General features: G+C 47.2%; 1 protein-coding gene across 2 annotated transcripts in view; it reads right to left on the bottom strand.

Moving 5' to 3' along the window:
* The window catches only part of RSPO4 (R-spondin 4), a 34613-nt gene extending 20025 nt beyond the window's left edge, over window positions 1-14588 (bottom strand). For both annotated transcript variants that reach the window (XM_055543199.1, XM_055543200.1), the window contains exon 1: window positions 14510-14588. In XM_055543199.1, coding sequence (XP_055399174.1) covers window positions 14510-14588 — 79 coding nt within the window. The remainder of the gene's footprint in view (window positions 1-14509) is intronic.
* Window positions 14589-22030: the final 7442 nt, after the last annotated feature.

The raw sequence follows: 22030 nt of genomic DNA, 5'->3' as shown, positions 1-22030 counted from the left end.
ACCCAGATGGATGGGGGCTGTGGAAACCTGGGCACGTGGCCTCACCTATATGGATCCTACTTTCCTCTTCTGTAAAATGGGTCCTAACTCCTGAGGTTATGGGTAATTAATGCACACAAATTTCCTGGCACACAGTAGGTGCTCAAAACTGGTATGATGCCAGCAGAGAGGAGCTGAACGGAAGAAGGTGACAGAGGCTTTGTCTAGGAAACCTCTCATGGTCCTGGGGTACTGTCTCCACCACACCAAAACCCAGTCAGTTGGAGGGACCTAGGCTTGCAGGGCTGGGAAATTCCACACCCACTGTTAGCTGGTCTCAGTTTTCTCATCTGCAAAATGGGGATTGTAATCCTTCTTATCCATTTAAAGGCAGGAGTAACAGCTAGAACCAAGACAAACAGCCACAGCCAGAGATGCTGATCTCTATGAGCTCCTATAGACCCTCTGAAGGACCAGGTCTGCAGAGGGGCAGAGCCAGGCCGATGCCTGCTGAATATCTACAGCATGCAGGACCCTGTGCCATCAGGTCCTTCTGTTAAATCACTGCAAACCCATCACAGCCTTGCAAAGCTGGGCTATATTTACCCACTTTCACAGACTGAAAACTGAGGCTTAGAAAGGTAAAGCGGTTCACCCAAGTACTCACAGCAAAGAGTCAAGTGGGATGCAAACCAGAGCCCTAGCTCCTAACTGCTGGGAGCTGTACCTCCCTGATGGCCTGTCAGCCCCTTCCTTCTGTCTCACGCCTGGTGGCTCTCCAAAGGTAGAAAAGTGCCACTGAAAGTCACACATCCTAGAGCCCAAGGCCCACAGAGAGGGGCCCGGAGCTGTGTGGTGCAGGGTCAGACAGGAGGAGGAGAGGAGGTCGCAGGAATGACTCAGTGGTCTTATGCCTGAGACCACCTGCACTGCAGATGGAGGCCTTAGCAGCATCCCCAGACCGTCAATCTTCAAGTCTGCATTACTCACAAATGTCCTGAGTGCCAGTTTCTTTCTTTTTCCTTTAACAGGGAGGGGGCTGGAGGGAGGATTATTGATGCATGAGAATAAGATGGTCCAAGAATTGAAACCATTCAGAGAAAGCAGCCCTGGCAGAATGTCAGCCATTGGTGGGACGCTCCACTCGTGGGGAAAATATCAAGCCAACTCCCCCTGACCCGGGGCTGGTGTATCCAGCTGATACTTCTCCTATTCACTCTGTTGGGCCTGCCACCTTCATCAGTCAAGGACAGAGTCTGGCTGACAGCAAGGGTTTAATAGATGTGTGCCGGCTGAAATGCAGTGACCCAGGGACAACCAGGAATGAAGGTGGACAGAGAAGAGTCACCTGCATTTGAGAGTTCCAGGAGTATCCTCAGGGAAGGCCCTAGGGCCGCTGCATCAGGACTGAAAACACTTGTCAAGGAAGAATCGCTCATAGGAAGGGTGATCTGCTCAAAAGACAGAGTTGGGAACTCACACCCTTCTCATGAGACCTTTCTACGAGGAAATTTTGTAAGATCAAACAGCCCAGACCATAAGATAGAAAAACTCCACTCCTACCAAAAAAACCTTCAAACCCTTTCTTGAGCAGTATTATAAGTAACAATGTCTACTCTCCAAAGTATATACAAAGTTAGCAGTTGGGATAACAGATTAAAGAAAGATACCTTCCATGTGAAAATCAACAGGAGATTAATATGTAGGTAATACAAGGAAGTCTTATAAACTGATGGCTTCCCAGATGGCACACTGGTAAAGAATTTGTTTTGCCTATGCAGGAGATGCAGAAGACATGGGTTCGATCCCTAGGTTAGGCAGATTCCCTGGAGTAGGAAATGGCAACTCACTCCAGTATTCTTGCCTGGAAAATTCCATGGACAGATGAGCCTGGTGGAGTACAGTCCATGGGGTCACAGAGTCAGACACGACTGACCGACTGAGCACACACATACCTATAAACTGATGAAGAAAATTCAGGAAACCCAATAAAAAAGTGGGCAAATAAAAACACAATAACATTATCTTAAAAGAAATTAACAACCCAAAAAGTAAAATTAAAAGATTTAAAATAAAACATAACTTAAACTAATAAAAATTTAAACTAAAAAGGCATTTTAAAATAAAAGAGAAAAATAAAAAGCTTAGACAAATAAAATGTAAGAATAAAATAAAAATAAATTTGTAAATTTAAATAAATTGCATTAACCCCTTGCAAGAAAATTTGAGGGCAATTTCATTTGATAGTAACAACCATTTAGAATGCATCAGATTGTTTCTGCAAAAATGTTCACCATATGAAATTCTTACCATGTTTGTTCATCTGAGTTTGACATTTCCTGGGAAAAAGATTAACATTTGATACAACCCTAATAAAATCATTTTTTAGACAAGCTGAACAAATCCACAAAAGACACTTAAAAGGAGTTCATATAAAGTATTTATTTATAACTGCCTAAATTCACTAATCTAAGGAGATATGATAAGCAAATTAGATATCATGCAAATAACACAGTTTATTAGCTTTTTATCCACAAGATGATGGCCAGAACAAAGACAGTAAATTATAAAGTGCTAAGGCACTATATATAAAACAGACAACCAACAAAGATCTAGTGGATAGCACAGGGACCTACACTTAGTACTTTGTAATGGCCTATAAGGGAAAAGAATCTGAAAAAAAAAAAAAATATATATATATATAGCTGAATCACTTTGCTGTATACCCGAAACTAACACCACATTGTAAATCAACTACACTTCAATAAACTAAATACATTAAAATTAATAAAAATAAGATGTTTAAGTAAAATGAAAATTTTAAAATAAGTGAAGTAAATGTTAAGAGTAAAAATAAACATTGACAATTTGTAACCATTTAAAATGGAGAAGGAAATGGCAACCCACTCCAGTATTCTTGCCTGGAGAATCCCATGGACAGAGAAGCCTGGTGGGCTAATGTTCATGGAGGCACAAAGAGTTGGACACGACTTGAGTGACTAAGCACAATCATTTAAAAAGTAAGGAAAAAATACGATAATACAAAATAAGCATTATCAGCTCAACTGAAGCTGATAATGTGCTATGAATTAAGTCTGTTGGGCTCACATGTCTGCCAGAAGCAGGCAAGAGGGGAGGAGGAAGGAAAAGTATGTCTGAAAGGCAGCATCTGACTGCGTTTTTCCAGCTGCTGTGGGCAGAGGGCAGGATGTCAGGCCTCATCACATCATTTATACGTTTATAATGTGCAAGCAACACACACACACACACACACTTCTGTCTTCACTGCTGTTCTCTGAGGTCCCCCTTCATAGAGGAGTGAACAGAGGCTCAGAGAGGGTGAGTCACTGTGCTATAGACACACAGCCCTTAGGGCCTCCCTAGTCTCTGAATCTGGGCTTCCCCAAATAACTTTCTTTTGAAGAGTTAGGTCTGCCAAGGACTTTCAAACCCAGGCAGGGGCTTGTCTGATGTTAGGCTGGAACGTCCTGGACAGTAGAGCAAGCCAACTTTCCTATGACGCATGACTGGTGTCACCATTTATTAGCACCTACTGTCTCCCAGGTGGGTTACATGCACAATTTTGATCTTCAAGACAATCCTATGATGTAGATGCTGCTATTGTCACCGTGGTACTGACAGACAACACTGAGATTCAGTAATGAAATATCTTCACACGAACATGGCAGTAGCAGAGCCGGGAGCTGAGCCCAGGCCTGTCAGAGCCCAAATCCCGCACTCCCTGCCCGGCACTAGACACTCTTCTCACCAACTGAGCACTCACTATGTGCCGTGGGTGCCTTTTGTGCCCCATCTTGCAAATTAGCCACCAGAGGTGACCTGCCCAACATCACTCAGCTGGTGAGCAGCAGAGCCCGTGGCCTTCGTGCCAGTCAGTCGACCTCCCACCGCTCATCTGGGACATGCTGGAGACAGCCGTGCCTGCCTGCCAACAGCAGAGCAGGCTGCAGAAGAGCAGTTGTGACATTCCTTTCTGGGTGTCCCCACCCTGCGGATGTGGGCACTGCAGTCAGTCTGCAGGGAAAGTGGAGGCTTCTGGCGAAAGGGAGTGGTTTCCCTACGTGGTCTGTGTCCCCCAGGCTTGCACATGCCTTTCTTCTGAACTAATGAAACAGAACCCCCCACCCACAAAAACCCAGAGAGGCCCCCACCAAGGGCCACAGAGCAGGGGCCCCGTGAATCATGCGACATTATAAGAAATCATCCCAGGGTGGGTGGTGGTGGCCTGGCCTCAGGCAGCAGTGCCCAAGATGAGGGAGCTTCCCCCGTGCAACGGGAACCAGACCATGCACTGTGGGACCCTGGAGGAATCCCCAGGGTGGGGCCGAGGGTGTGTGTGTGTCCTGGGTGGTGCTGATGGCTGCACAGAGCTGAGACAAGGAGGCTCCGGCCAGGGAGACCTGGAGTGGGGGGCACATCCCAACCTCTCCCCATCCTGGCTGTGTGATCCTGGCAAGTTGATAGCCCTCTCTATGCTTGGAAGGCCTCTGTAGAACTACAGGATCCAACTACCTCGTGGGCTATTATCTGGATGTACTGGGAGAAGGCCAGGCAGGGTGGCTATGGACCCAACCTTTGGAATCAATCATCTGGGTTTAAATCATGGCTTTGCCAAACTTACTTGCCAAGCTAGTAGACTGGAACATATGAAATCACTAATATTTGGCTTTTTTCAGCCTATAAAAATGGCAGTTTCACATTCTTTAACTAATGCTCCTTTCTCTCTTAATTTAGTCTCCTCGTCTGTGAAATGTGGATAATAACATCCTTTTCCAGGTTGCTGCAAGGACTAAATAAGGCTGGGAGGCAACTGAGCTTGGTAATTGGAGTCTGGGCTCTGGGACTAGGAAGGATGTAAATTTGGCTGTGTGACCTAGGGAAAGTCACTCAACCCCTCTGTGCCTCAGTTTTCTCATATGTAAAATGGGGACGATAATAGTACCCACATCACAGGTTTCTTAGGAGAATTTAGTCAGTTTATATGCATAGTGCCTGACATTGGTAAATAAAACAACACAGGTAACAGTTGGCATAGAGGAAATAACCGTAAAACAAAATCAAAAAGAGACTTTCTAAACCTTTGTTGCAGTGAAAATTAAGTACCTTTAAAGAAACAAATAAATGTTTTTAGGAACATATATGTGTGTGGATATATACATGAGGGGCAGTGGTAAAGAATCCACCTATAATACAGGAGACATAAGAGACATGGGTTCCATCCCTGGGTTAGGAAGATCCCCTGGAGGAGGGCATGGCAACCCACTTCAGTATTCTTGCCTGGAGAATCCCACAGACAGAGGAGCCTGGTGGGCTACAGTCCATGGGATTGCAAAGAGTCAGACATGATTGAAGCGACTGAGTAAGCACACTTAACCCGTTCCTTCTGGTTAACTGAGGTGTGTGTCCCCATGAGAATCCCTCTGACACATAAACGAGGTGTGTGTCCCTGGGTATCCAAGAACCTTGGGCTTTTCTACGTCCTAACAGTGTCCACAGTCTGGGCTCTGACAGAAGGACTCGCTTCAAGGGCATGGCGGTTCTGCGTGGGTCCCGGGCCTCCACCAGGTGCCTCTCATGGAACCACACACCCAGGCCACAGACCCCGTGTGGCACTCAGGTAACCCTGGAGGCCCTTACAAGCTCCTGGACCTGGGCTGGCCTCTGGTTACTAAGAAACCTCTGCAGAGCTGTGCAAGCCCTCTCTGTTGCACCCTCTCATCTAACATTTCTTCTGGGCCTGGGAGAAAGACAAAGCAGATGGAGCATTCCCAAGTGACACGAGCAACTGAGGCTCTGAGAAGCTCTAAACCAGACTGCAGGCTCCGGAGCAAGTGCCTTCTTCTGCCTATCCAAAGCCACCCTCGCGGCCCTGCCCCCTGTCCTGCATCCTCACCTCCACCCCGGCTGGGTGATCTTGGCTGAGGTACTTCCTCGCCTGGAGCTCCATTTTTTTTTTTTTTTTTTTTGTTTACACAAACATGGGTCTCCAAGGCCTCAACTGGCCTTTTCAGCCCTAGCATTCCATCATTCGATAACCTGTCTCCAGAACTCCAGAGAGAAAATGGAAGTTGAACTGTTTTGCAAACTGTGAAGACCTATATGAATGAGCGGGTGGGTACTGGCAGCATTAGATGGACTTTCTGGAGCACTCTTTAGTAGGGGGGACCTGCTCCCATGGTTCTGGAATCAGGAACATTGGCTATGTGACTTTGGATAAGTCGGTTTCCCTCTCTGAGACAGCCTGCTTCTTCTGTAAAGGAAGAAAGGTAACCATATCCACCCGGCAAGGCTGGGGGAGGGTCGATGTGAAAGGAACATACAATGTCCAGCACTCAGCAGCTCCTTGGGGATGTCTGATGCAGGAGGACATTTAGACCCTGATGGATCATTCCATTTCCTGGGGCTAAAGTCCACCTTGAGAAAAGAAAACATCTTGGGAAGGACATGGCCATCAGATTCAGGGCCGTCAGAAACAAGCGTAAGGACAAATATGTCGAGGGCAATTGCTACTTTAAAGGCAATTTAGCCTCCTGTTTGGAGCTCCAGAGCCAGACTTTTGGGGTTCACATGCCTACGGTTGTGTGACCCACAGGGCCTTCAACTCCCCATCTGCAATCCCAGGACCCCCTGGAACCCTCCTCTCAGAACTGTCGGGAGGACTGCACTGGGCTCAGCTGATACAGTGGCCTCCACACTTTTTGGACAATAGTAAAAATTACATTTTTATGTCAGTACACACACAGTACACAGAGTACACACACCCCCTTATCCACACTCACACATACCACATCCATGTGCATACACATCTACATACGGGTATACACATGCAGCCACACATTCACATATATATGGAAGCAAAAACCCATTTCTCAAAATGATAACTCATCTTAACATCTGCAATGCATTCTGATATTTTCCATGAAGGGGGTTGGCAAACTATGGCCCATGGGCTAACTTAGTGGAAACAGTGTCAGACTTCATTTTTTTGGGCTCCAAAATCACTGCAGATGGTGATTGCAGTCATGAAATTAAAAGATGCTTACTCCCTGGAAGGAAAGTTATGACCAACCTAGATAGCATATTCAAAAGCAGAGACATTACTTTGCCAACAAAGGTCCGTCTAGTCAAGGCTTTGGTTTTTCCTGTGGTCATGTATGGATGTGAAAGTTGGACTGTGAAGAAAGCTGAGCGCCGAAGAATTGATGCTTTTGAACTCTGGTGTTGGAGAAGACTCTTGAGAGTCCCTTGGACTGCAAGGAGATCCAACCAGTCCATTCTAAAGGAGATCAGTCCTGGGTGTTATTTGGAAGGACTGATGTTGAAGCTGAAACTCCAGTACTTTGGCCACCTCATGTGAAGAGTTGACTCATTGGAAAAGACTCTGATGTTGGGAGGGATTGGGGGCAGGAGGTGAAGGGGATGATAGAGGATGAGATGGCTGGATGGCATCACCGACTCGATGAACATGAGTTTGGGTGAACTCCGGGAGTTGGTGATAGACAGGGAGGCCTGGCGTGCTGCGATTCATGGGGTCGCAAAGAGTCGGACATGACTGAGCGACTGAACTGAACTGAACTGAACTGAATGGCTTCTTTATGTATGGCTGTGAGCTAAGAATGGTTTAATATTTTTAAAGGTTTGTTAAAAAAAAAAACAAAAACAAAACAGGAAGAGTATGTCCTACAAAGCCTAAAATATTACCTATCTGGCCCTTTGCAAAAAAGTTTGCTGACTTCACTCTATTTTATTCTACTCTATACTCTGTTTTATTCTATTCTATGCCACTTCAGCATTCTAAATGCTAGTTGCATTTACTAAATTTATTTCCCAGATCTGCTGAATGATTCCAAACCTCAGTTTGAAAAGCTCTGAATCAGCGTGAGCTTCAGTTTTTTTTCACTAAATGGAAGGATGGAAAGATGGATGAAGAGAGAGCGGACTAATAGATGGATAAGACGAGGCAGGCGAACAAACTGAAGAGGGTCCCCTTATCCTGTGACACCTCGGCTGAGCAACGTCCCACCTCTGAGTCTCAGATTCCTCAACTGAGATGAGGACCACCGACGACCAGCCTCTCTGGGCTATACTGAGAAGCAGCAGGATCCTGTCTGTGCCATTTTTTTTCATGATGGATTCATTTCTGACACCTCTAGGAGATGCTGAGCTCTCTGACAACAGGGACTGGAGTAGAAAACTGCTCCAGTAGTTCTTGACTACTGGAGTATTCTTTTTTTTAATTTAAATTTATTTATTTTAATTGGAGGCTAATTACTTTACAATATTGTATTGGTTTTGCCATACATCAACATGAATCCACCACGGGTGTACACGTGTTCCCCATCCTGAATCCCCCTCCCACCTCCCTCCCTGTACCATCCCTCTGGGTCATCCCAGTGCTCCAGCCCCAAGCATCCTGTATCCTGCATCGAACCTGGACTGGCGATTCATTTCTTATATGATATTATACATGTTTCAATGCCATTCTCCCAAACCATCCCACCCTCACCCTCTTCCACAGAGCCCAAAAGGCTGTTCTATACATCTGTGTCTCTTTTGCTGTCTCGCGTACAGGGTTATCGTTACCATCTTTCTAAATTCCATGTATATGTGTTAGTATACTGTATTGGTGTTTTTCTTTCTGGCTTACTTCACTCTGTATAATAGGTTCCAGTTTCATCCACCTCACTAGAACTGATTCAAATGTATTCTTTTTAATGGCTGTGTAATACTCCATTGTGTATACGTACCACAGCTTTCTTATCCATTCATCTGCTGATGGACATCTAGGTTGCTTCCATGTCCTGGATATTATAAACACTGCTGTGATGAACATTGGGGTACACATGTCTCTTTCAATTCTGGTTTCCTCAGTGTGTATGCCCAGCAATGGGATTACTGGGTCATAAGGCAGTTCTATTTCCAGTTTTTTAAGGAAATCTCCACACTGTTCTCCATAATGGCTGTACTAGTTTGCATTCCCACCAACAGCGTAAGAGGGTTCCCTTTTCTCCACATCCTCTCCAGCATTTATTGCTTGTAGACTTTTGGAGTATTCTTGACTGGAAAATCCCATGGACAGAGGAGCCTGGCTGGCTATAGTCCATGGAGTCGCAAAGAGCCAGACACGACTGAGCAACTGAGCACTGACAGCAGGGACGATGGAGCACAACTCTGCTGTCCTCGCCAACACCTAATTTAGGGCCTGATCGCCAGGAGGGGCTCAGTAAACATTTCTTTGTGACGATGGTGACAGGCAAATGGCATCCGAGGCCCTCCATGACAGGATACTGGAACTGTCTGCAGTCAGACCTCCACCAGCTCTGCCACACAGCCCCTTTGGCCCTTCCCACCGGCCAGACCCTCCGCTCCGCCTGCGAGAGTCCCCAGCTCCTATGCTACTGCTGCTTCCAGCTGACAAATTCCCAAGACCTAGCCCTCTAATGGGGCTCCTCTCAGATGCCCCCTCCTTGCCACAAGTCTCTCTCTGAAGATACTGCCCTGGACATGCACGTGTTCCAGATGCAACAGATCAACTACTGTGGGAAGGGATGCCAGTAGCCCCCTCACCAAACAGAGGGCATGGTAGGTGCAGCCATGCTCGACCTCCTCACTGAGCAACTGGGGTTGGGGGAGGGATTGGAAGTCTTCATTTTCTTTATTTTCTGTGTGTGTGTGTGTGTCTTTTAGAACTGAGAAACATCTTGCTGCTGCTGCTGCTGCTGCTGCTAAGTCACTTCAGTCGTGTCTGACTCTATGCAACCCCATAGACGGCAGCCCACCAGGCTCCTCCGCCCACGGGGTTTTCCAGGCAAGAGTACTGGAGTGGGGTGCCATTGCCTTCTCCAGAGAAACATCTTAAGGATCTCCTAAACCAGCTCCTCTTCAGATGTGGAAAGTGAGGCTCTGAGAAGGGAAGACCAACAGAGCTCAGGAGACATCTTCTCAGAATCATGTCAGACTGATTTGAGCCTGTTTTACTACCAACCCTCCTCCTTGTATTGAGGGTGGAGGTCCGACTGCAGACAGGGCCAGTGTCCATTCATGGAGGGCCTCAGATGCCAAACTCCAATACTTTGGCCGCCTGATACGAAGAACTGACTCATTTGAAAAGACCCTGATGCTGGGAAAGATTGAAGGCGGGAGGAGAAGGGGATGAGATGGTTGGATGGCATCACTGACTCAATGGACATGAGTTTGAGTAAACTCTGGGAGTTGGTAATGGACAGGGAAGCCTGGCGTGCTGCAGTCCATGGGGTGGCAAAGAGTTGGACATGACTGAGCGACTGAACTGAACTGAACTGAACTGAACTCCTCCTTGTAGCCCTTGGCAAGTCTCTGATAGGATTCACTTCCTTTTCTATGCACAGACTTCGGAGCCTCCAAAACTCTGGGTCCACCTCCCAACTCAGCTGTTGGGAGTTCCCGGGCAGGTCTCTGTCTCTTTTGGAGCCCCAGACCTCTTGTCTAGGAAATAGGATGCAGGCAACGCCACAGTCAGACTTCACAACCCACACGCAGAGTTCCTGGCACGTGCTCGCCCTAAGGATCTCCTTTGGTGGCTGGGCAGGGGTAGGTTTATCTCCACCCAGGGGAGAGGGAGGTGAGATATACTTTGCTCTGTGCCCAGCCATGGCCCTGACCTGGAGACTAGAAACCCAGGTCCTCCTCTATCACGGCCAATGCCTTGGGCACCTGCCTTCTGGGTCTCAGTTTCTCAGTCTTTGGGCAGGGGACAGTGCTGCCTGTCTGGACATAAACACAGGGGTTCTCAGTTTGGAGAATTATTATATTCAGTCCATCTAACAGGCCTCTGGAGTGGGCACTGCCATAGTCACTGTACAGATAATTTTCTTTATTTGTAAAGAAATCTCTATTTCTAGAGGCTCAGAGAGGGGAGAAGGGCAGAGGGGAGATTCAACCCACACGAGACTCCCTCCCCCCAGCCCAGGGAGCATCCGCTCTGCTGTAAAATGGAGGGGGAAGTGGTTGAGTCCTTATGAAGCACCTACTGTATGCCTTCGGACCCCTTTCCCTGTGGCTGTGGTGAATCGGCCCAAACGCCAAAGAGGTAGGCACAACCATTCCCATTTCACAGATGTGGAACTGAATTGGAGAAGGCATGTGGCCGGCCCCAAATCACACATCCAGGGCAAGAGAGGGCCCTGAATTCCAGAGCTCCTCCCTCTGCCCTTTGCTGCCCCAGGTCCAGAAGGATCTAAAGGCACCATGTGAATGTGGGGGACAATTGCATCCACAAGGCCCCTCCCTGGCAGGCCATAGACACTGAGGAGAGTCGGGGATAGCCTGTCTTCTCCTCATTGCCTAAATGCGGCTCCATATCAAGGCAGGGTTACAGACCAGGACCCCTCACCCTGCCCGACTCTCCTATTGCCGGGACACCCCAGCATGTTCAAGAGAAACGTCCCCATCTGGTTCTGATTCGTTTATACTTAATTAATCAACATGTTGTTTTGTAAGAGTCACTTGAGCTCTGAGAACCGTTCTCAAGCCTTTTCTTTTCGTCTTTCTTGTCTTGGAAACAGAAAAATTAGGTTTCATCAAAAAACAGTGATGTTGGAGCTTGACGAAGCACGGGTCTGTGGGAGCCAGGCCCTGAGGGTGACAGCTCAGCCTCGGCGGCTGCTGGGCCCAGAGAACGTTCCTCTTGACCTTGCAGAGCAGGTCAAACGCTGGAGGGGAGGTGGGAGAGGACCAGGGAAGGGCATCCCTCCACACTAGCTACTCCTCAAGGGCCCCAGGTCCATTTACCTTGACACTCCCAGACTTCCCAACACAGAGCCTGGCTCAGGGTCTGCCCTGTAATGCTTATTGAATGAGCAAGGGAAAGAGAGAGAGGAAGGAAAGAAGAAAGGAAAGAATTAAAGAAGGAAGGGGGGCTGGGAAGGAGGGGAGAAGAAAGGAGAGGAAAGGAGAAAAGAGGCATTGCTAATATCTAGGTGCCTTCACGACACATTCTCGGCCAAAGTTAGACCAGAATGTCAAAGCTGGGAAGACCCTTGGGGATCTTGTGTGGAAGTTTCCAAGCAGCTGTCTTATGAAAAATGGTCGCTAATCTGTAACTGGTTTGGGAAAGGTCCTATTCTCTGTCCTCTGCCTCTTCACCACGAATGCTCTGATAAGTCCCGCCATCAAGAAATCTGCTGAAGCCAGCAATGCTCAAAGCTGTTTGGCCAAGACTCCTATGACTGCCTTGCAGAATAGGTTACAGGAAGCTTTCTGCTACCTCCTACCTCCACCCTAGTGCCAATGGGGAAACCAAGGCTGTGGGTAGGAGGTAGGTTGGAGGAATCCACTCTCCCAAAAGGAGTAGGGGGCGGGGTGGGACTAAAATCCAAGGCTATCTCCATTGCACCTGACAAGTAAACAGAGTCACAAAGCCTCTCTCCGAAGATGCTGCCCTGGACATGCATGTGTTCCAGATGCAACAGATCAACAACCACAGGGAGGGGCGCCAGTAGCCCCCTCACCAAACAGTGGCCATGTAAGGTGCAGCCGTGCCCAACCTCCTCACTGAGCAACTGGGGATGGAAGAGGGACTGGACGTTTTCTTCTTCTTGATTCTGTGTGTCTGTGTGGCATGTGTTTGAGAACTCAGAAGCAGCTTAAAGCTCTTCTAAACCAGCTCCTCTTCAGATGGGGAAATTGAGGCTCTGAGAAGGGAAGACCAACAGAGCTCAGGAGACATCTTCTCAGCATCATGTCAGACCAGCTGGGATTCAAGCCTGCTTTGCTACTAACCTGCTGGGCCACCTTGGACAATCAGTTTTTCTCTCTGAATCTCAGTTTCCTCATGCAGAAAATAAGCATCCCCCCCACCCACCCTGGGCTGTTGTGAGTGACCAATGACATGATGGGCAGGAAAGGAGAATGACTACTGCATTTGGCTACTCACTTAACAGACATGCTAACTCACTGAGTCTTACCCACATCTGCCCTGTGAGTTGGATATGAAGATCATTATTCCTATTTTAAAGAGGAGTTACTGAGGAGAGAGGTGTTTTACACTTTTAATTTTTTTTTTTTTTTTGGTCTTTCTGAGAACTGAGAAAATCTTAGAGAGCTTCTAATAGACAGATGTTCAAAGAGAAAAAGTGACATCCCCAAGGTCACTCAGCTGGTAACTGAGGAAGGCAGGCTGACTCCAGAGCCTATGAGCTTTACCATAAAAGGGCTGTTTGCAGACCAGTGTCCCCATGAGGTCGCAGACTTCCCCCAGCTCACCTGAAGCCCACCCACCTCTCCCTTCCCTGGACCCCTCTGTCTAGTCACGCCTGGACCTGGAGTCCTTCAGACCTCAGTCTTTCTCTCCCACCCAAATCCACGCCTCCATTCTCCAACAACCACTCTCAGCCTCCTGTTTCACTCCAGGAGTGATTTGGTCTATTCAGGGCTTTATACTAAAAGGGACTAGAAGCCCCCAGAGAGCAGTCTTGTTCTCTTTCCCATGCAGCCTTGCTCAAACCTAACACCAGAGCTGGAAAGAAAGAAGACACAGGGTCTTATTCACCTGCTGGTCAACTTGGCAAAGTTACTCAGCCTGTCTGAGCCTTGGCACCTGGCTCTATGAATAGGATGATCCCTATGTCATGAGGATGTGGTGGGGACTCCCTCCGTGCGTGGAAAACCCTGGGCACAGAGGCTGGCATTTGGCCCTCAACTCTCAGACTGCCAACTGGACGGAGGTCAAAGGGCTGACGGCTCAGGTGTGGGACTCGCTTACCCACCTCGGTCTGCAGGGACAACCTCAAACTTACCTCCTGGGACATTCTGACTCCCGCAGGGAGGGAACATGGCATAGAGTCCCAAGGTGAGAGTGCAAGGGGCCCCCGACTTTGTGCCTCTGGTACATTTATAATCTGAACCTTGGTTCATCCTCTTAGTGGCCCTAGGAGGTCAAGATGGAAAAACTGAGGCTCTTGGAGGGTGTAGATGTCTTCCAGGTTATCCCAGAATAAATGTTGTCAAACTCCAGTCTCCCTGAGCTCACGCAGCTCAGGCCCTCACCCAGGGGGAACCTACCAAAAACTACTGCCTTCTGAGAAGTCATGCAGAGATTCAGGGTCTATACTGGGGCTGAAACTGGGGCATTGGGACTCCCAGCTCAGGGCTCTTTACCTCACCTCCTGGCTCCATACTGATGCTTGGGATGATTTCTGAGCCACTAACTCTGTCCCCTAGTCCCTTCCACCCCTAGCCTGTGTCACCTGAGGCTTCTTGTCTCTGCAAAAGTCACTTTCCTCCCTCCCAGCAATACTATTATTACAGGGAGTGGGCAGCCTGCCAGCTCTTTCCCTCCCTAGAGACCCTTCTTGGTCCAGCTTGCCCCACAGTATCCTGGGGCCTCAGTCTCCCCATCTGTAGAGTGGGGTTGACAGCAGTCTGGAAGAGCTAACGGTTTGGGGAGCCGGGCACCAGACAGATGCCCCCAGAGCCACCCCTCGACTATCCTGCTGCACTGCCCGGCCATCCTGCCGGCTGCCCCTCATACCTTGCTTCTTCCTTCGGTTCAGGGGGAGCATGTCCACGGCGTGGGCGACAAGCAGCAAGAGGCAGAGTGGCGCCCGCATCTGGGCAGCCTGGTCCAGGCGGGCGTGCGGGCGCCCTGGGAGAACCGACGACCCAGTGGCTACCCTGCGGCGGCGGTGCGGCGGGGCGCGGGGGCTGATCCCGGCGCATCCGCGGGCGCGGGGTCAGTCCCGCCGCCAGGCACCCGCCGTCCGCCCAGGGCCCGGCCTCCAGGTCGAGTGAGGGCGTCGGCAGAGCCCAGACGCGGCGGGCTGGGAGGAGCTGGCGCTTCGGGGGCGGCGCGTTAACTCGCTAGGGGCGGGCGCGCGGTGGGGGCGGAGGGGGTCGCCAGGCCAGGGGCCGAGAGGTCGGTCTGTCGGGCTGTGAGCGCTCTGGCGTCGTTCCTGCGCTGCCCCGTGGCGGACACAAGTATGGTCCCGCACGCCACACACACAGGTACAGACGCTCAGACGCCAGGTGACCCTGTCCTGCTCTCAGCCTCTCCCTCCACCCCACTCTCTGCCTCCGATTTTCTTTTTCTTCTTTTCTCCTAAGCCTCAAAGTGACCAGCACCTCATAAATTCTCCAGGGAAGGGGCCCGGGGCCTGGACTGTGTTTCCTCCAACCTTATCTACAGGTTGGGAGCAGCTGGCCCAATTTTAACTCTTTCAGGCTGAAATTCCTCCTTCTTCCCAACAAAGGGTACATTTCTGCCTCCCGCCACCCTGCCCACTGAAAACTGTAACAGTAATTAATAATACTGCCTGTCACTTTTGAGGCCTATGTGCTTGGCGTTGTTCTAAGCACTTTATACAGAATACAGTCTTCAAAACGACCCAGTGAGATTCTGTTCTGATTAACTCCACTTTACCGGCGAGGAAAGGGAAGCTCAGAGAGGCTGAGTGACTTACCTAAGATCACACAGCAGGTCACTGGTCTGTCAGGGTCCAGTGTCTGTACCCTTTTAGCTACTACTTGGGGAACTTACCCTCGACAGTCTGTTGCTGAAACATTGTTCTTCCTTTTACCTGTGTGTGTAATTTGATTAAAAACAAAAAGGTAAATGCTCACATCTCCTTCTCCAGCCCCTTATTTTCATCCTTAGTGAGATCCCCAGTGCACTGAGGACATTTGAGGGCGTGCCAGGGGAAGGGAAACAGTGAGGCCGCTCTGCCCTGGCCGGTCTTCTTCCATGCTAAGTCGCTTTGGAGAAGGAAATGGCAACCCACTCCAGTGTTCTTGCCTGGAGAATCCCAGGGACGGGGGAGCCTGGTGGGCTGCCGTCTGTGGGGTCGCACAGAGTCGGACACGACTTAAGCGAGGGCGTGTCAGGGGAAGGGAAACACAGAGAGCGAGGCCGCTCTGCCCTGGCGGGTCTTCTTCCATAGGGTTCCACGAACACCAACAAACAAACTCATAGGGGTCTGGGTAGAATGTCAGAGCCATCCCTCCCAGTGGTGCTATATTCTACAGATGGGCCACCGAGGCCTAGGGATGGGTGGTGCCTAGGCCAGGAAGCCCAGAAAATCTAGGGCAGAGGTGGGATGGCATCAATGTGTCCCAGCATGTTCCCCATCCACCAAGCCTAACAAGTCCTCTTGTTCTCACCTCTTTGATATCCGCCTTCCCCTCTACCCCTCCTTTCACCCCTTTCATCCCAAAGATCTCAACTCCTTTCAGTATTTCACAGATGTCTCCAAGTCTCTCACACCTCTGAGCCTTTCATGAGTGATCTCTTCATGGAATGTTGGCCTACATTCCATTCCCCTTCCCCGCTGAATAATTCAGGACCCATCCTGAATATACCCTTCATCCAGGAAGCCTTCCCTGAATCTCGGGCCAGTCCAGGGCCTCCTCTGGGCTTCCACAATCTCTCTGTCACAGCTTGGATTACATGAGATAGTAACTATAAATGTGTCTGTCCCTTCCTCTGAATTGTTAACTCTTTAAGGCCAGAGATGAGGTCATATCTGGATGCCAGAACCCGGCTCACGCTGGGCACAGAGGAGGTATGCAACTTGTTTGTAGAGTGAATGAATGAATGAGTTCTCCAGATTCAAGAGTCTCTCAGCTTATACATGGAATTTGGGTATGCAGAGAAATAAGGTGACCCTAGAAGATCAACCATTAGGAAACTGGAGAGTCAGCCCCTACCCATCCAGGTTGCTCAGTGGTATAGAATCCACCTGCAATGCAGGAGACCCGGGTTCAATTCCTGGGTCTGGAAGATCCCCTGGAGAAGGAAATGGCAACCCACTCCAGTATTCTTGCCTGGAAAATCCCATGGACAGAGGATCCTAGTGGACTGTAGTCCATGGGGTTGCTAAGAGTAGGACACGACTGAATTACTGAGCATGTACACACTGCCTGGAAAATTCCTGATATCCTCAGGGCCTGTCTCCACTCTAGGTTACCTCCTCTAAGGGGGCCCTCTCTGACTACTCCAGACAAAATAGGATGCCTGTGCCCTTTGTCTCTTGGTCCTGTTTTAATGCCTGTAGTACCAAGCACTACCAGGCCTGTTCATGTTTGAAATTTGCTTGTTTGTGAGTTCCATGAGGGCAGGAATCTTTATTTTATCCTTGCACTGGACACATAAACTGCTAAATAAATATCTGTGAAATGAATAAAAGAATGAAAAAAAATGAATGAGTGAGTGCCCACTCATCCCTTAATTTATTGTGGGACCTCAAGTACCTCCTATTCTCTCTCTTGGCCTTAGTTTCCCCATTCATTCAGTGGCACAGATGAGATTTTGTGTTCTCTTCCGATCCTTTCAGAATTGGTATTTCTAGGGTTCTAAGAGCCAGAATTCAGGTCCCCACCCAACCTAGAGCTGCTCAAAGGGTCTTGGATTCTCTGTAACTGTAGTGGGGAGGGAGCCTGGGAATTCCAGTCTGCCATCCAGCCGCCCTCTCCGCATAGGGAAGACATCAGGGTCAGTGGTGCTGATGGCAGAATAGGAGGTGTACATACCAGGAGCCGTCAGTTAAGGAACTACTGGACGCTGTCACAAGTAAATGAAGCTGGATATAATGGCTGCACCGCATTATGCTCAGAGTGTGTATTCCTGATCAGCAAGTCCTCCTTTGCAGGATAGCCAGGACCTCAGTTCCTTCCAGCTTGTGCTATGCTGTCTTTGTTGTCGCTGTTTAATTGCTAAATTGTGTCTGACTTTTTTACGACCCCATGGACTATGCCTCCTGCATTACAGGAGGATTCTTTACCACTGAGCCACTACGTGGCTTAAAGCTCACTGTGGAAGGGGCAGGGCATGGAGGACCACCTACGGGAAGTAAAGAGCGTGTCCTTCCGTGTCTCATTGGTCAGAACTCAGTCATGTACCCCATATACCTGCAAAGGTGGCTGGGAAATAACAGTCTAGCCATGCCATGTGCTAAGGAGGAAAAGCAAACGTTTGGCGAACCTCTGGCCAGTTTGCCCCATTGGGCCACGCTCACCCCAGTGATGTGGTGGCTCCTGTCTGTGTCACTTCCAGCCCCTGTGAGCTCTTCTTCCTAAGCAGCCAGAGGACCTGGCTCTTCTTCCAGGTGCAGCCCAAACTCCTCTTCAGAGCAGCAAGGGCTGCTGGATGGCTCCTGCTTGAGTGACTTACTGTCCTGGTTGGCCAGGGATTGAAGAGATTCCTGGGATGCAATTTTATCTCCTGTACAGTTTCCTGTAACCATCACCACATCTAAATACCTAACAGGACCATCACAACACTCCCTTACTCATGCTGTTCTTTAGGGCTGCACCCACTCCCTCCCCAACACCCTAATCCTTAACAAACCACTAATCTGTTCTCCGTTTCTATAATTATGTTGTTACACTTATGTTATATAATGGAATCGTGCGGTATGTGTCTTTTTGAGACTGGCTTTCTTCACTTAGTATAATTTCCTTGAGATTTATCAAGGTTATTGCATGTGTTAATAGCTGTTTTTTACTGTTGAGCAGTATTCCATGATATGGATGTTTTATATATTTTGCTTAGCCATTCATCCATCTAAAGACATTTGAATAATTTCCAGTTTTGGGTTAATAAGTATAAAGCTACTATGGACATTTGTGTACAAGTTTCTGCCTATCTTCTTTGGCAAATGTCTATGAATGTCAGACATATTTGCCCATTTTAATTAGATTTTCTTAATTGTTGGATTTTAAGAATTCTTTATACTATATGTTATTTGCTAACATTTTCTTCTAATCCGCAGTTGGTCCTTTCATCCTCTTGCCAGCATCTTTCATAGAGCCAAGGTTTTACTTTTGATGAGGGTCACATGATCAGTTTTTTCCTCTTTTTTTTTCCCTAAAAGTCTTACAGTAGTGGTTTGCTTATTTATTTATTATTTTTGGTTGCACTGGGTCTTTGTTGCTGTGTGCAGCTTTCTCTAGTTGCAGCAAGCCAGGATTATTCTTCATTGCAGTGGCTTCTCTTGCTGCAGAGCACAGGCACTAGGAGCATGGGCTTCGGTAGTTGCAGCTCACAGGTTAAGCTGCTCTGAGGCCTGTGCGATCTTCCCAGACCAGAAATCAAACCCGTGTCCCCTGCATTGGCAGGCGGATTCTTAAGCACTTTACCCCCAGGGAAGTCCCAGGTGTACATTTTATGGATCACGCTTTTGGTGTCAAATCTAAGAACATTTGCTGGTCCCAGGTCTCAAATATTTCCTCTTCTTTTTCTTCTAGATGTCATATTGTTTTACATTTAAGTCCATAATGCATTTTAAATTAATTTTTGTATAAAGGGTGAGGTTTAAGTCAGGGTTCATTTTTTGCCTATGGATGTCCAATTGATATGCTGAAAAGACTGCATTGCCTCCATTGAACTGCTTTTGCTCTTCTGTCAAAAAGTAATTGTGTATATTTATATGAATATATTTCTAGGTTATCTATTTTATTTCACAAACTATGTGTTGTTTTGTCTGCCAATACCAAGATTATGGTAGCTTCATAAGAAATCTGAAGTTGGGTAGACTGATCCTACCCATTTTATTCTTTCTCAGAGTTGTTTGAGCTATTCTAGTTCCTACGCCTTTCAATATAAATGTTATAATAATTTTGTCTATGTCTGCAAAAAATCTTATTGCATTTGATCAGAATTACATTAAACTTGTAGATCTATTTGGGGAAAATTTATATCTTAACTATGTTGAGTCTTCCAATCCGTGAATATGTGTCTCTCCATTTTTTAAGATCCTCTTCGATTTTTAAAAAAAATCAGTGTTTGGGATCATTTTCAGTATACACACACACATACACACACACGTGTGTTTTATTAGATTTACACCTAAGTATTTCTTTTCTTTTCTAAAAAAGCAATTGTATTTTTAGTTTTGCTGCCCATTTGTTCATTCCTAACCTATAGAAATGCATCTGGTTTTTAAAAAATTGCAATTTGACTGATTTGCAATATTGTGTTAGTTTCTAAGGTACGCCAAAGTGATTTGGTTTTCTTATACATATATTCTTCATCTTGTTCTTTTTTTATTCTAGGTTATTATATGGCGGGCTTCCCAGGTGGCGTTAGTGGTAAAGAACCCACCTGCCAATTCAACAGACCTAAGAGACATGGGTTTGATCCCTGGGTCAGGAAGATGCCCTGCAGAAGGGCATGGCAACCCACTCCTGTATTCTTGCCTGGAGAACCTCATGGATAGAGGGGCCTGGCAGGCTATAGTCTGTAGGGTCGCAAAGAGTCAAACACAACTGAAGCGACTTAGCACACATGCACACACACATAAGATATTGAATATAGTTCCCTGTGCTGTATAGTAGGACACTGTTATTTATTTTATTTTTAAGACTTTTTTTTTTTTTTTTTTTTTTTGCTGTGCCATAATGCTTTTGGGATCTTAGTTCCCCGACCAGGGATTGAACCCAGGCATGTGGTAGTGAAAACAGAGTCCTAACCACTGGACGGCCAGGGAATTCCCCTATTTTATATATTGTAGTTTATATCTGCTAATCCCAAACTCCTAATTTATCCCACACACTCCCTCCTTTCCCCTTTGGTAACCAAAGTTTGTTTTCTATGTCTGTGAGTCTCTTTCTGTTCTGTAAATAAGTTCATTTTGTATTATAGTTTAGATTTCACAGTAAGTGGTATCATATGATATTTGTCTTTTTCTATTTGACTTACTTCACTTAGTATGATTGTAGTTCCATTTATGTTGCTGAAAATAGCATTATTTCATTCTTTTTTGTGATTGAGTAGTATTCCATTGTGTATATATACATGAATGTTGAATCAGCCTTTCCACCCTGGAATAAACTCTGCTTAGCCGCGGTGTATGATCTGTGTGTGTGTGTGTGCGTGTGCACACGTGCACGCTCAGTTACTCAGTCGCAGTTGACTCTTTGCACCCCTGTGGACTGTGGCCTGCCAGGCTCCTCTGTCCATGGGATCCTCCAGGCAGGAATACTGGAGTGGGTTGCCATTTCCTCCTCCAGGGGATCTTCCCAACCCAGGGATCCAACTTATGTCTCCTAGCGTCTCCTGTATTTGCAGGCAGATTCTTTAGCACTGAGCCACCTGGGAAACCCATATGATTCTTTTTATATATTGCTAAAATCTACTTGACAATGTTTTATTAAGGATGACTGCTTCGGCATTCATGAAGGCTGTTGATCCCTGCATTTTTGTCTGAGTTTGTCTGATTTTGGTAGTAGGATAACACTAGCGCCAGTAGCACCAGAAGAGCAGAGCAGACCAGACTAGAGTTGCAAGCTCCGGAAACCAAATGGTCGTTGCAGCTACTGCCCCCAAAGTAGGTGAGAACCTACATGTACACCTAAACAGTGAAACTGCCTACTAAAATTAAAGACTTAAAATAGGCCTAGGTATAATATAACAGCCCAGATTTCTAGGATATGTAGAAAATTAACTGTCATACCAGAAACCAGAAAACCATAATTTGAATGAGAAAAGACAATTAACCAATGCTAATACCTGATGATTCAGATATTGGAATTATCTGATAAGGATTTTAAAGCAGCCATAAAAAAATGCTTTGAGAAGAAATCATACGTTCTTTTGAAAAAATGAAAATGGAAGATCTCAACAAAGAAATAGAAGGTAACTAAAAAGAACCAGAAAGAAATTTATAACACTGAAAAAATATTTGAAACAAAAACATTGCTAATAGCATCAATAACAGAGTGGAGATGCCCAATGATGGACAAATACCCCAGCTCCCTCCTTCAGCAAGTGGGGGAGCCTGAGGCATGGTCTACGCTGTCTCCCAGAACTCCCCAGCAGGGTTGAGTTCCTGTTGTGCCCAGTGGTAGTTGTCTTAATGATCCATGGATTGCCTTTAGGTCCTGTTTCACTCATTCTCAGCCCTGTGTTTCCCAAGATCAATTCCCAAGAAAAGTTCTTGAACTCCAGTCTGTGTCTCAAGATCTCCTCAGCAACCCAAACCAATACAGTATCTTACTAATTCTTCTGACCACTCTTGAGGTGTGCAGGTAAAAGCAATGCCTATTTCAGAGTAAATCT

This window comes from Bubalus kerabau, chromosome 13 (assembly GCF_029407905.1).
Source record: "Bubalus kerabau isolate K-KA32 ecotype Philippines breed swamp buffalo chromosome 13, PCC_UOA_SB_1v2, whole genome shotgun sequence".
NCBI lineage: Eukaryota > Metazoa > Chordata > Mammalia > Artiodactyla > Bovidae > Bubalus > Bubalus kerabau.
Note: the sequence above shows the minus strand (reverse complement) of the source record. Positions and strands in the feature narration are given on the sequence as shown.